We start from the raw sequence: 15,731 nt of genomic DNA on the forward strand, positions 1-15,731 counted from the left end.
TTCAGAAAGAAGGCATCCATTAGACAACCTATCTGACTTCAGTGAACACTGCTCGGATTGATAAGACGTGTTCTGTACGAGAGCCATATGAGAAGGAACATTCTGTTCTAACGAATAATTGCCATTCGATGGAGAACCATGATCCTGAATAGCTTGTATGGTGCATCACATTACCGGTAAGACCCTTCCAGGCTATTTTGTTGTGTTAACTTCTATGCAATCATTTACTCTGAGTCAGGTCATGACCATTTATTGGTCCGTGTGATGATACATTTACCCGAGTTCACGTGCACTGGAATAAGCTTAGAGTAATGGAGCATTATGAAGTGCTGAGAAGGTAGTTACAGCGTAATTTGTAAGTTCATTTCATTCTTTCTTCTGTTTAATTCTTCCGAGCTAAGTTCTGTGAGAAAGAGAAGATCAGTTCGGATTTCCCCTTATGTTCTGTAAGCTAATGTAATCGGTACAGTCGGCGTGTGTTGAAGTCATTTCTAGCTCAAATACGCTGCACACAGAGCGCAACAACCGTGCGTGTTGAACTAAGGCCTGGAAAGTGACACCCTTATAAGAAATTGTTTTATCTATCTGAGTGAGAGCTTGGATTTCCATTAAAAAATTACGTCAGGTACTTAGTTTAGCATCCACCACCTGTAAATGAATATACACTTGGGGAACCGGTCTTATAAGGAATGGTAATCACTACAGGTGTCAAGCTAGTGGTAATCATCCGTTCCTATCACCTTCAAGATGTTCATTACTGACGTATTCTCCAGTATTTTGTTATATGCTGTTCATTTCTTACCTTTTCCACTCAGTTATATGAAAGCATGTGCTGTGTGATGACTTTTGAAGTATTATTTCGGATGAGATAGTATCAGAAATCTTTGCATGGGCATTAGAATCTTTATTCTTGCGTACCACTATAATACCTGGGCTCGCACATCACTACCTCTGAGAGCGGTTGACTCTTTCCCAACAACACACACACCTGTCAGCTTATTCTAAATTTGGCTTGCTCTCGCTCACCTGGCTGTCGACGAACGCCTGCGAGAGAACGATGACGGTGGAGCGGCTGTTGCGCATGGAGGACATTATGTTGTCCGCAATCAGCGAGCCGAGGGGGAAGTCCCTCTCGTGGAGGCAGAGTCGCAGCGCCGGCTCCTCAGGGGAATCCCCGGCGTGCTCCAGCTTCTGCAGCAGCTCTCCGACCACCCAATGGCGGTCCGCGCTGCTGCTTACACGCATCAAGGATCAGAAACTTGTCACATGGCTCTCACTCTCTGATATGAACAAACTGACGGCACTAAAAAAAAAAAAAAAAATAAAAAAAAAATACGATGGGCCGTCCACAAAGTAAGTTCCGTTTGGTTATATAAAACAAACGTGTACAGATACAGTAAACAACTTTTCTACATAGCTTCCGAAATTTTGTAGGCACTTGTCATACCGTGGCACACGTTTTTAAATGTTTTCTTCATAGAACGTTGCCGCCTGTGTATTCAACCATGTGGTAACATGTTCTTTCAGCTCGTCATCACAATTTCATGAATTTGTGATAGTGAGATTTGCGGAACTTCCATAGCAAGGTCACTGAGTGTAAACTTAAGATTGTGCTTCATCTTCTCTTCAATTGTGTGAACCAGTTGATCAGTAATCACGGACGGGTACAAAGTTACTCGTTCTCATAAAAGAGCTTTCATGATCTAAAACCGTATGAGAAATTCTGATGTGTGTTTTCTTTTCATCTGGAACAACAACAGCGAGATATTCAGATTTGCAGAACATCTACTAATTAGCGGATTTAAGCAACGAGAACTACTGAGTACAAATTAGATTAGAAGTGCACTGAACCAGACATATATCACGGGAATGGCATTGTGACTAACACCTTCTACAGCTGAGTTAGAAAACCCTATATTCACAAGCAGTTTCGCTCCACATGACTGTCTACAGGTTCAAACTCGACATTAAGTACGTGTGTCAGTAGTTCATCAACGATACAGGCCAGCCACAGTTCACAAGTAACCGTCCATAACACTAATAAACTGACTGAGTCTAGGGGCCGATGACCTCAGCAGTTTGGTCTCATAGGAATTCACACACACACATTTTTGAACTAATTTCAACTTTTGCACCCGAAGGTAGTCAGACTGAAACTCGTAGTGAATAAAGTTGTTTAAATCAGCCGCTATAGGCGTTTATGACAGTCTCAGCACCTTGTCTTGTAATTAGCGTTGCTGAATCTCAGTTATGGGGCACTGGGTTCGATTCTTAACCGGCTTAGGGATTTTCTCTTCTCAGGACGGGTTTCTTCAAATGGCCGAACTCCCAGAATGGGACGACAAAAGATGTCCTATGCACATTTCATTTGACTTTTCTGCGACTTATGTAATTCCCGAAATCGATGAATCCCAGTATACGAGACTACCTGCGGGCCTCACAGAAACAATAATTTGACGTCTAAATAATAGCATTTATCTGTTCTACATTACAGCCAATCACCGAACGCAGCGTTGTCTTGAACGAACATATAAACAGGTTCCAATTTCTTCACGAAGATCCTCTGCCAAGATAGTACCGCAGATGATAGCGTGCCTCAGGAGAACAGAGTCATGGCCGGCTGTTGAAGCGAATGATGGTAGAAGGAGGGCGGGGGTGGTGACGGTTATTAGGACATTTTTAGGACGTGCTCTATGCTAAGGCTGTGTCCCACTCTAATAATTTTCACGATCTCTTTTGTGGTTGAAAACACCGTCATTTGATGGGACTTCTACCTCCTATTTCAAGACTGAACGGTAAATCCATCGGAACAACACGGTAACTGTTCCTGTTCGAAGGCAAACAATTCTTCTCCGTTGATACTGCGGTCTGCACTGCAGAGCTGCCATACTTGATTCTCTCAGAACTTCGATATACAGCACTCTGCCTGGTCGAGACACCAACAGAAATATTCGTAAGCATTTCGGTAAATGACAATCGTCCATAGCATTCCTTGACTTTGGAAGGAGCCCAGCAAGACCTTGGCGTGTTGGGTGAAACTTCGATGATATGTGATGTTTCTCTGGTGCTCTGGCAACTTAGGGGACGGGCGGCCCTACATGCGGTAGGATCAAATGATTTTTGATTTATTGTCATGATGTCTCTCTACTCTGAGAAGGACCACCACTAGCTGAATTGCTCACTGAACAGCCAGCTACATAGCTCATTAACGCACCAGCGTCCATTGGTGACACACCAGGTGGGTAGGTAGTAGCATATCTAGGATTCTGCCTTCTTTTACATGTTACTTCTTGAGTTAGTCCTGCTAGGATGGTTAGGATGTGTGCCTGCTATGTGTGGATGCAGATTACCGTTGTCTTCAAAAAGTCAAATGTGCTTTTGGCTATGGTCAGTCATCTTCAGGCTGCTGCCTTGGTATATAGCGGTCACGGAGAATCTGGCCTGTGTCGCTTGTTTTCCTCGTGGGCTCTACTTCCGAGGCGCCTCCTAGCGTGCCAAAAGCGGTGGATCCACCGTCATAGCAGAGTTATTGGCAGGTGGTACATAGTTTGCGTCACTTGAGGCGGCAGGCCAGTGTAGAGACTGGCTGCTTGGCCTCGCCCATTCACCCTGTGAGTGAACAGGTGATCGCTCCTTCAGCAGGGACCGAGCAGGCACACTTGTGGAGGGGTTTACTGGTTATTCGGAGCTCCAACGCTAGGCGCGTTTTGGAGCCCCCTAGGCAGAGAGCGTTCTGTGCTGGAAAGAAAGCCAATGTGCACTCGGTACGTCTGCTGGGGGTCTCATCCTTGATGTGGGATCGGATCTGCCTGCGGCTATCATGCGTGCAGGGTGCAGTCATCTGCAAGTTGTGGCTCACGTCGGCACCGACGGCACCTGTTACGTGTGTTCTGAGGCCATCTTCAGTTCATAGAGGCGGCTAGCGGAGGTGGTGAAGACGTCTGGCCTCACGCGAGGGGTGTAAGCACAGCTCGCAATTTGCAGCATTGTTCCAAAAGTTGATCGGGGTCCTCTGATTAGGAGCCGAGTGGAGACCACCCAAGGGCTTTTCCAACTGTGTGACGGTATTGGCTACAGATTTCTAGACTTACTTTAACGTGTGGGATTTGAAGAACAGCCCTTGATAGTTTTGTAGATCGCCACACAAAGGAAGATGCTACTCTGGTGGCAGAGTGCTTGTGGAGTGCACGTGAGCGTTTTTCCTAAAAATGGTTCAAATGGCTCTGAGCACTATGGGACTAACATCTGAGGCCATCAGTCCCGTAGAACTTAGAACTGCTTAAACCTAAATAAGGACATCACACACATCCATACCCGAGGCGGGATTCGAACCTGCCACCGTAGCAATCTCGCGGTTCCGGATTGAAGCGCCTAGAACCGCTCGGCCACAACGGCCGGCAAGAGCGTTTCTTAGCCTAGTCGATAGTTTGAGGTGCTCTGATCAACACTCGCCAGTCGATAAGCAGCAAGTCATGTCAAACCATTTCAGAGTAAAGACATCTCGACTGTCAAAATCTTATCAGTAAGCTTCCGAAATAATCGTAATAACGTTTCCGAATATTTACTGTCCTCCAGAGTAGCTCTCGCGCTCAAATTGTTCTTGGGACCTAGAGCTGGCTGAAAGCTCTGAGATATTTAGCGAGTCACGGAATGTAAATTGGAAAGACAGGTTAGAGGTCATAGGAGGGGAAGCGTATATCGCCGATGGCAAAAATATTGTCTCTATTAAGGTCGAAGTTGAGTGTGACAGTAAAGTTACCTGGTCGCGTATGACAGGCGTCGGTGAAACCAAGTTCACTTTTGTGTCTTTTTGCCGTCCACCTGATACCGCTGCGACAGCTCTAGAGTCACTGAAAGAGAGTCTACCGTCAGTAGTGGGAAAATACACAAATCGTGCAATAATAGTTGGTCTGCGGATTCATTGCAGGTCTACGGACAGACAATCATGCGAAATACTTTTGAAAACGTTTTCTGAAAACTGTCTTGAGTAGCTAGTTCGTCAGCCCACAAGCAATGGAAATATCTTAGATCTTGTAGCTGCAAGTAGGTCGGACCTTACCGACAATTCTCAGTGTAGAAACAGGAATTAGCAATCATTATACTAATTATAGTTGCGAAAGTTAATAAATCAATCAAAAAGGCTAAGAGAGTGTTTCTACTAGATAGAGCAGATAGGTTGTTGTCAGAATCTCACTTAGACAGTGAATTGACATCACTTAGTTCCAGTAAGATGGACGTAGAGGAATCATGGGCAGAGTTTTAGCAGACAGTAAATCGTCGTCTGAAGAGTTCCGTGCCTAGTAAGGGGATAAAAGATGGGAAAGATTCTCCATGATTTAATAACGAAATTCGGTAGATGCTGAGGAAGCGGAGGCTGCTACACTCTCGGTTCAAAAGAGAACGCACAAATGACGACAAGCAAAGTTCAGGAGAGTGTGCTTCTGTGATAAGTTCTATGCGCGAAGCATACAACAGCTGCCACCGACATATTCTGGCAAAAGATCTGGCAGCGAACCCGAGAAAATTCTGTTACATATCAAAATCGCTAAGCGGGTCGAAGGCTTCCATTCGGTCCCTTGCTGACCAGTGTCGTGCGGCAGTTGAAGGCAGCAAAACGAAAGCAGAAGTTTTAAATTTCATGTTCAAGATACTGTTCACACAGTAAGAATCGTACAAACATACTGCCAGTCGACCGACGGACAGACTCCCGTAGCTGCGACGTACTGATAAGCATCCCTGGCATGGAGACGCAACTGAAAGATTTGAAACCAAATAAATCACCATGTCCGGATGGAATCGCAATTCGGATCTACAAAGCATACTCTACGGCTCTACGGTATGGGCCCCTAGCTTGCGTTTGTCGTAGATCTCTCGCCCAGCACAAAGCCCTAAGCAACTGGAAAAAATCGCAGATGACTCCTCTGCACAAGAAGGATTAAAGAACGGACCCTCAAAATTACATACCGATATCTCTAAATGCGGTTTGATGCAGAGTCCTTCAACATATTCTCATTTCGATTAGAATAAACGTTCTTGAGATCGAGAAGCTTATGTCAACGAATCAGCATGGATTTAGAAAGCATCGCTCGTGCCATACTTAGCTTAACCTTTTCTCACATGATATAATGCGAACTCTTGATCCAGGGCAACAAGCAGATTCCACATTCCTAGATTTCAGAAAAGCATTTGACACAGTGCCCCACTGCAGGTTGTTATCGAAGGTACGAGCATATGGAATAAGGTCACAGGGATATTAGTGGCTCGAGGACTTCATTAATTATGGAAACCAGTATATTGTCATCGACGGCTAGTATTCATCACAGACAACGGTATCGTCTGGAGTGCCCCAGGGAACAGTGATACGACGGCTGTTGTTCTCTGTACATGTAAATGATCTAGCGGACAGGGTGAGCAAAAATCTGTGATTGTTTGTTGATGTCGCTGACGTTAAGAAGTAGGAAGATAAAAGGCGACGTAGGTAAATGGCAGGATGTAATTGTGAATGGCAGTTGGCTCTAAATGTGGAAAATGTAAGTTAATGCTGGTGAGTAGGAAGAACAAATATGTCATGTTCGGATACGGCATTAATAGAGTCCTGCTTGACACGGTCAATTTATATGAATGCCTAGGCGTAACGTTGCAAAGCGATATGACATGGAACGAGGATTTGAGAACCGTGGTAGGGAAGGCAAATGCTAGACTTCGGTTTATTGGGAGAACCTTAGGAAAGTGTGGTTCGCTTGTAAAGGAGAAGGCATAGGGGATGCTGTTGCTATCTATTCTTTAGTATAGCTCGAGTGTTTGGAAGTAGTACCAGGTCGGACGGAAGGAAGACATCGAAACAATTCAGAGAGTGGCTGCTAGATCTGTTATCGGTAGATTCGAATGACACGTAAATGTTACGGAGATGCTTCGGGAACACAAATGGGAATCCCTGAAGGAAAGGCGATGTTCGGTTGGAGAAGCACCGTAGAGAAAGTTTAAAGAATCGGGATTCTACTGTGGCAACATACACTGCGCATAATGACCACGAAGGTACGATACAAGGAACCAGGGCTTATACGGAGGCGTAATTCCGTCGTTTTTCCTTTTTTCCCTCGTTTTATTGGCGAGTGGAACAGGAATGGAAATGACCAGTAGTGTTACAGGGTACTTTTCGCTGCGCAATGTAGGGTGGCTTGCAAAGTAGCTATGTAGATCTATGCAGATGCAGTGAACGGTCTGTAGTACACATACTGTTGAGCAAAAACTTTATCAGAAATTGCTAGATAGTGTGTTAGTCCATCTTTGGAACGTAATACAGGAGTGATTCTGCGTTTCAAGGATTCGTCAAGTTCTTGGTAGATTTCCGCAGGTATATCGCTCAAATGTGTATGCACAGGTGGCGCAATTCCCGTTAAATTAAGGGTCGTTGGTTTTTCGGTGCCCAGAGGGCACCCAGTAGCGTCTCGAATGTGTCCTATTCATTTAGAACAGGTTAATTTGATCGTACAGGCACCAACATGAGTTCACTGTCGTGTTGTAGTAGGACGATTCTGGCTTTGAGACAATGACAGCTAACCCGGTGGAATATGTCACTGTCCTCGGAGAAGACACGTACGAAAGGGTGCACGTGGTTCGCAAGAATATTGACTCAGCCTACATTTAACATGGTACCTTCAATTACTACCACAAATCCCGCAGGAGCCATGGTGAACATCCTGTACACATTATAACTTCAAACTGAACCCATCTCTTCCCCACCTTTCCCCATGGCAAGTATCTGTTGCGCGGTGAATGTCAACAACTGCCGTTCGCTTTAGTGGCGGCCTACCCAGACACCACCACCGACCTGACGTAACAAGAAATGTAATTCAACCGATCACGCGACTCATTATCATTGATCAACCGTCCGACCTCGACGATTACGTGCCCACTCAAATCGTAATTTACGGTTTCTTTGGATCAACATTGGAAAACGCAGAAGTCATCCGATTAGGAGCCCCACCTTAAACGCTGTGATTCGAAATCTTACGCACCTGCACTCGCGTTGTAACTCTGTCGTCAGATTTTTCTGGGTGCGGGTGGCCTATCATCTCTTAAAGAGGCCAGGACGTCCCACATCTTCTCTCCTGCCGCTTGTTCCATTGTCCCTCAATCACTTTTCAGAGATGCTCACGACAGTACCAAGACCGATAGCAGACTATCTCGTGCTGAGGAGCAGGGCATAACAATCTGGGCTTTCATCAAAGTCACTGATTCCAGCGGGTCCCCGCACTTGCACCTCGTATGTATGGTCGTTGCGATGACTCCCCCATTGGTTTCTGCTCCGCTTATATACTTTCATGACCGCGTCTCGAGCTCGCAACGCCACAATGCGCCATTTCATCTCGCGATGGGCAGTAGTCGCAATATTTCGACTCAATCAGTGTAGCTTTTCCACTGAGACTCGGTTCATCGGTATTTAAGAAACTTAGAGAAGTACATCAGTGTCGTGGAACGGTTACTCATTAACACACAACGACAAGACAGGTACTTTCTAATACGAGTGGTCTCTTATCGTTCGTCTCAGGTTGGTATTCTAAGGCGGTTTGTGCGAGTTTCGTTCTGCTTCTCTCACATAACCTTTATCTCGCAGTTCTGCAAGGGACGTTACATTAAGATTTATTCAGATCAATAATTAATTGAGAAAATGTACTGTTTGAATATGTCGGTGTATTATACCAGGTGATCATTGATGTAGTTTGTAAGGCTTTAATAAATTCACTTCGTAGATAATGCTGGAATTCTGAAATAATTTGTCTCTCGCTACGCTTCCGGATGCTACTTTTATTACAATGCGCGTCAGTGAAATCACCTCCACGTAAGTATTTTTATAGGCTTCGACGCATGTCGCAAATGTCTCAGCCATCGATACGCCGGTACGAGCTTTTCATAACAACACTGATAATCAAGTTGAGTTTCTCAACGATGATCGACGTCTGGCATCCTTTTCAAAGAAACTCTTTCGGCATCCACCTTAACTGATGGAGGTAAATCTTAAGTCTTAATTGCCTTAAGCGGATCGGAACTTCGATCCTCCCGATGAGACAAACGGTTCAAATGGCTCTGAGCACTATGGGACTTAACTACTGAGGTCATCAGTCCCCTAGAACTTAGAACTACTTCAACCTAACTAACCTAAGGACATCACACATATCCATGCCCGACGCAGGATTCGAACCTGCGACCGTAGCGGTCACGCGGATCCAAACTGACGCGCTTAGAACCGCACGGCCACACCGGCCGGCCCGATGAGACATTTCTGCCTTGACCACTACGCCATTGCGCTCTGTCACTGGTATCTCTTTGTGTTTCAAGTTAAAAGAACTCTTAAACTAAGGCAGGTTGTTCTAGAACGATACCCACGTGACTATAGGAAACACAGATAAATTGCTGCCCTAAACATTTTCGCAGAGTAGTGAGTTTAACTGATATACTCACCTGTAACAGACGAAGGCGTCGTACTTGTAGCTGGCTGGATTGCGCCTCAAAGCAGCCATTCTCTCGCGTCGCATTTTCATCAGGTGAATAATGTACGTTATTTCATATCTGCAAGAACAGAAACATTGGTTGTACATTTCAGAGAGACAGCTTTCACAGTTTCCCCTAAATATATTTTGTTATTCCATTTATAAATTATGACATTAATTCTTATGTTCTGCAGTCTTTTTCTGGAATCACAAAAATTATTTCGGAAAATTACATTTTTTCCTAAAGTAGCATATGTTCCAAAGTGCAGCAACGTCATGTACCCAGGAACAAATATTCTTCTGAAATTTAAAAGCTTTACAATGGGGAAAATGTTGTCAACAATGTATTTAGTCGTCTCTCTATTATATTATTACTCTACTACACAGCAATTTTCAGTACGTGAAGTGAAATTAAACGAAAACTAGTTGCAAGTTCAATATATTTTGAAACTTAAGCTATCGGAAATTAACAAAAATTTCCGTTTTGAAGTCAGGTAAAATTCTTAAGACTTTAACGAAACTTAATTAATCTGAAAATATCCCACGCTTCATGGTGAAGATATTGTTTTTGAAGATGGAAAATGATTCACAATCATATGGCTATACTGTCCGTTCTACGGAACACCTCCACCTTCTGTTACCGGTCCACCTGATTGTCAATACCCTTCCAAAGGACTGCATCACAAACTATTCAACTGCCTTCTTTGTCCGCTTTCTCATAATCCACCAGTCCATGATTGTCTGCCATAAAAGTATTCTCAGGAACTTTCTTGATAGCAGCAGACTTCACTTCTCGTGTCCAGCAATGCCCTGTGTGCATGTGCTAATCTGTTTTTTATGCCCTCCTTGCTTCGCCAGTCAAGTGTTGTTTTGCTTCCCAATTAAGAGAATTACTTAATTTTCTCAACTCCAGGGTATCCAATTTCGGTGTTACTAGTCTCATTTCTATTAGTAATAGTTACTTTCGCCTTCCGTCTATCTTTGGTTTAGTCTGCATCCCTATTCTGTACTCATCAGAATACTCATTCCATTCAGTACACCATGTAATTCTTCTTCACTTTCATCGAGGACTACAAAGCCATCAGCGAATTGTATCACTGACACCTTTCATTCTGCTTTTTAATTCCACTTAATCCCCTTATCCTACTAACCTCGAATTACGAACACCCGTTTCTCTTGGAAGATGATCCGAAACAGGTTTTGATGCACGAAAAATCAAATTCAAAAAATAACAGCGACACAAATGATCAGTTGGTTCACGGGGGAATAGTTGGATGTCAGTTTCCAGCCGAAAAAATATCACGGCAAGTGACTACGTTGTCGTCATGAAGAGCGCTGATGAACTGACGGCTTGGGGGCCGGCGCGACGACTTTATCTCTTGCCGCCTTTGTCCGATCTGCCGTTCTATCAGGCGTCTGCACCCAGTGTCTCTCTCCAACCCCCCCTCCTCACCCCACTCCTCTCGCCGACACGTTGTTCCGTCCTAGGTTCCCACCTAGGTGTTCATGCTGGCGCGGCATCTCTGCTATTCCTCCGCCAGCCCCGCTAGCCAGTTCCTTGTGAGGTATCTCCTCCCTGTTCCCAATCTAACTGCGGTTTCCCAGGCGTTACTAAGGATGTACCAGCTACCACGAATGATTAGCTGTTCCCTTACTCGAATCTCGATAGCTTATTTAATTACACTGCCCCAGAAGTTAGATGTCCATGTCGGAATATTAGTATGGTCATAATCCGTTGCGCGTTGTTAGAGTGGGCAATGTTTGGCGGCTGCCGACTTGTTAGGTTGCTACTTCCGCTGGTGTTCTCGGCACAGTGCGCTAACTCACGTACAGTGTGTTAACTGTAAGACGGCAGAGTTGTGAGGGGAGCGCGGGGAGAGGAGGAAGCAAGCATTGGCTGGCGAGGGGAGAGGAGCCGTAGAGGGGGAGAAGGTACGCCTACCAGTTGCAGTGCTGGCACTACAAATTGCGCGTCATGCTTACACGAAAGCAGACGAAAGGCTTGGAAGTAAAACTCGCTTTAAATGTTGTTCGTAAACGAAACTGGAATCGTCATGTACATTAAAATCTATATAGATATATAAAAATGAATGTATGTATGTTTGTCTACTATGCGCTCACATTATCCTCTGCCAACATTTATTAAACGTTAAGTTATTATCGATCCACGATTCATCGAGATAAAATATTTCTCTGCCTGCTTCCCTGAAGTTCTTCATGTCAACAATGAAACGAGATCGCCAGTGCATAATGTCTGGACGTTCTAACAGCACATTCGTCTTGTTTTACACCTTACGCCATATGAATCCCATAGACAAAAGTACTTTTCTCAGCGAGACAGTACTCCACTTCCAGCCTATTTTGTCGTGCAAAACTGGAAGCAGTGTTCGCAGGCACGGCGCAATCTTCCGCACTGAATAATGACACGCTGGTTGAAATCATCGATCATTACTTCGATTTCCCCACTGCTTTTCCTAAGTTAAAAGAGAGAGAAAGATTTATAAGAAAATGCCTTCTGCACTGCATGTATTTTTTTGAATTTGGAAATGTACTGTAATGTGAATGTGTTTCGAAATAATACTGTAACCAGTGGTGTTTCCATACAAAGCAATACGGTAGCAAGGAAAAATGAAATGTAAGGTAATTCGGACGAAACAGGGGGCTCCTTCAAAGTGATCGCGAAGAAAATATCTGAAATGGAAACTCACCTTTTCTTGTCAGGCGTTTGTGGTGATACGCCAGGATGATTCTTGGAAAACTGTTTGAATGTTTCAGTGCTACGCATGCTTTGTCCTGTGTATGTAGCAGCTCTCACTGAAGATTTGTAAATGGGGTGAAGCAATTTTTTCTGCTCCCTTTCCCTTTCGCAGCATTCAATCACACGCAATATAATTTTGTGAGCATCGCTACGTAATACTGGTTTCCTTCTTACCGTAGGCCTATCGGTAGGGGTAGGGGTTGTTGGCGACTCTCGAGATGGGCCAGCAACTGCCTCTTCACTCATTTTGATAATGCTCAGCACAACTGCACAATAAAAACACGCAGAACAGTACAGCGCAAAACAACAACGAAGCAGACGACAATGGCTACCTCGTACAACAGTCAGCTACGTAATGTTGGCAGCAGTCGAAACTGCGTGCCTACCGAAGCCTCCCGACGTTTACCGACTTCTACCGATTCAGGACTAGGGAGAGGTCAGCCATCTAAAAGTTTACACACTGTAGCCTGACTGTCACAGTTCTCGTGTCCCAGGCGGCCTGAATCAAAAGAGCTTGCCCCAGTTATCAGGCGTTATAAGGGTTGACAGACCGTTGAGATTTCATATTCATATTCTACCCAGTATCAGACCGTGGAAAGGTATGGATTACGACCCTACTTGCAGGGAGCCACTGACCAGCACGGAACTGGGGAAAGGTGATAGGAATCGCAACATTCATAAACACGAGATTTAGAAAATAATGTGCATTGAGATGACATAAGTGTGGGACATAGATATGCACTTATACAGACGGCGGCAGTATCGCGTACACAAGGTATAAAACGATAGTGTATTAGTGGAGCTGTCATTAATTTTGTACTCAGGTGAAAAAGTTTCCTACCTGATTGTGGCCGTAAGACGGGAATTAGCGCTCTTTCAAGGCGGAATGATAGTTTGAGGTACACTCCTTGGGCCGGCCGTGGTGACCAAGCGGTTAATGGCGCTACAGTCTGGAACCGCGCGGCCGCTACGGTCGCAGCTTCGAATCCTGCCTCGGGAATGGATGTGTGTGATGTCCTTAGGTTAGTTAGGTTTAAGTAGTTCGAAGTTCTAGGGGACTGATGACCTTAGAAGTTAAGTCCCATAGTGCTCAAAGCCATTTGAACCATTTTTTTTACACTCCTTGGACATTCCACTTTTTAAATCGTTAGGGAATCCCATGTTCTCTGATCCACAGTGTCAAGAACGTTACGAGAACATCATTACCTCTCACCACGTGCAACACAATAGCCGACGGCCTTTACTTAATGACCTAGGGCAGTGGTGTTTGGCTAGAGTTTTTAGTCTGCTAACAGACAAGCAACACTGTGTGAAATAATCGCAGAAATCGCTGTGGAACCTGCGACGACATGTGCGTTAGTAAAAGGCAGCGGAATATGACGTTAATGAGCTATGAGATCAGGCGACCGACAAGAGTGCCTTTGCTAACGACACATCGCCTGTAGCACCTGTCCTGGGTCCATGACCACATCGGCTGGATCCTAGATGGCAAGAAAACCGTGGACTGGTTACAAGACTCCGATTTCAGTTGGCAAGAGTTGATAGTTGGGTTCAAGTGTGAAGTAGAACCCTAGCAGCTATGGATCCAAGTTTTCAACTAGGCACTGTGCAAGCTGGTTATAGGTCCGTAGTAGTGTGGACTATATATGGAATGGAATGCAACCTCTAGTCGAACTAAACCGATCATTGAGTGGAAATGGCTATGATCGGCTATTTCGAAACCATCTGCAACCATTCATAGACTCCATGCTCCCAAAGAATGATGAAATTTTTCTGGATGGCAATGCATGTTGTCATCTGGACACAGTTTTTCGCGATTGGTCTGAAGAACATTCTGGACACTTCGAGCGAATGATTTGGCCACCCAGACCGCCCGACATGAATCCCATCGAACATTTATGGGACATACTCAAGAGGTCAGTTAGTGTACAAAATCCTGCACTGGCAACACTTTCGCAATTAATGGTGCCTAAAGAGACAACATGGTTCATATTTCTGTAGGGGACTTCCACCAACTTGTTGAGTCCATGCCATGTGGTGTTGCTTCAGTACGCCGGGAAAAAGGAGGTCCCACATGATATTGGGATGTATCCCATGACTTTTGTCACCTCAGTTCTTTGTGACATCAGTACAGAAGAAGACACCGACAGCAGCATCAACTGACATAAAACTTTCACAAAATTACATACAGAAGAAAACTGATCAACGACTACACAAATTTATCTTGAGAATAGTTCGGAGAAAGAATACTGAAGCATAAGAAATAAGCTTAGGCGACGGAAGGGGGAGGGGGCTCAGCGCGGTGGAGCGTACGTACAGACGAGACGCTGTCGCAGGCGAGACGACAGCCGGTGGACCTTGCAAGAGGACGCTGCAGAATGCCCCGGAATGGCTGTGTTCACAAGTTTTGTTAGCTGACCAGCACCTCAGACTAATGTTCATAGGGCTGAAAATACAGTTCTAGTGCCGGCTTCCTGGGCGGTCAAGAAGCTAGCTGTCGCCTGCTGGAACACAGAACTGGCCGTTTCCTTTTTTGCCTCGGAGGTTTCCAAACGAGGTGCTGCCTCCCGCCGTTAGAATGGTGGGCTTTCCTGTATTTATGTGCGTCTCAAGGCAGAGAAGAGGCCCAGTTTAAATTTAAACCTATTTAACGGCCCCGCCGTATCTGACAACTAATTAATCGCTCTCATAATGACGGTAGCCGAAATCTACTTACAAATTTCGGTTCGTCCGTACCGAGAGAATCGTTACTATAACGTCTCCTTCCTTCCTGTGATTATTTTGGTAGGGTAATTCGCGGGGGAACCTTTGTGTAAGACGAAATAGCGTTGACGCGCAAATCACGGATTTAGCAGCGGTTTCGTTCTCTTAGGAAAGTCCAGAAACTTCCACCTGATTTCATATTCCTCAATTTCTTATCGACTCCTCCTGTATCCAGCCTTTCGCTAGCGCCAATGCACTCGCCACGGCACGTGGTGTTATTGAGAGAGTTCGTAACACGAAGTGTTGTAACAGTACACTCAGTGTAGCCTATGTAGGTCTTGCCACATTGACAGGATATCTGACAGTCTCCGTATTTCCGCAGTCCGATGTCGTCTTCGATACTAACAAGCAGAGCCCTGTTTCAGGTGGTGGGCAGAGAACTGCCTTCGCTTGGTGTCTCAGGACAATTGGTCGTCTATCCGGATAATGATCTACAAAAGGGAGATTCATCTTTTGTTTCCGCCGGTTGTACCGCTGATGTAGAACGTAGGGATCTCCGGATTTGCCACGCCCTCTTCCCGTTCTTCCAGAACACAGCCTTCTCGGGAAAGAGTTACATTGCTCGAGAGGATGCGAGCTGTACGTATCAGTGATTCCAGCACGCCTTTCCTCTGCGTTGTGTGGTGCCAGCTGTTCGCATGTAAAGCCATCATCGTCCGGGTCTTGTCTGACGTCGCGAAGCACACCCGACGTGGTATCCGTCAAGGTCGCTGCACACT

The 15,731-nt window shown here is 45.1% G+C and overlaps 1 protein-coding gene across 2 annotated transcripts in view; it reads right to left on the reverse strand.

The window, feature by feature from the left end:
- LOC126419051 (toll-like receptor 2) overlaps nucleotides 1-15,731 on the reverse strand; it is a 132,078-nt gene that overhangs the window by 12,937 nt on the left and 103,410 nt on the right. The window contains exons 10-11 of one of the 2 annotated variants that reach the window (XM_050086126.1): nucleotides 9,463-9,570; nucleotides 1,027-1,231 (exon numbers count right to left, since the gene is read on the reverse strand). In XM_050086126.1, the coding sequence (XP_049942083.1) occupies nucleotides 1,027-1,231; nucleotides 9,463-9,570 (313 nt within the window). The other variant, XM_050086135.1, reaches the window with a different exon arrangement.

This window comes from Schistocerca serialis, chromosome 1 (assembly GCF_023864345.2).
Source record: "Schistocerca serialis cubense isolate TAMUIC-IGC-003099 chromosome 1, iqSchSeri2.2, whole genome shotgun sequence".
NCBI lineage: Eukaryota > Metazoa > Arthropoda > Insecta > Orthoptera > Acrididae > Schistocerca > Schistocerca serialis.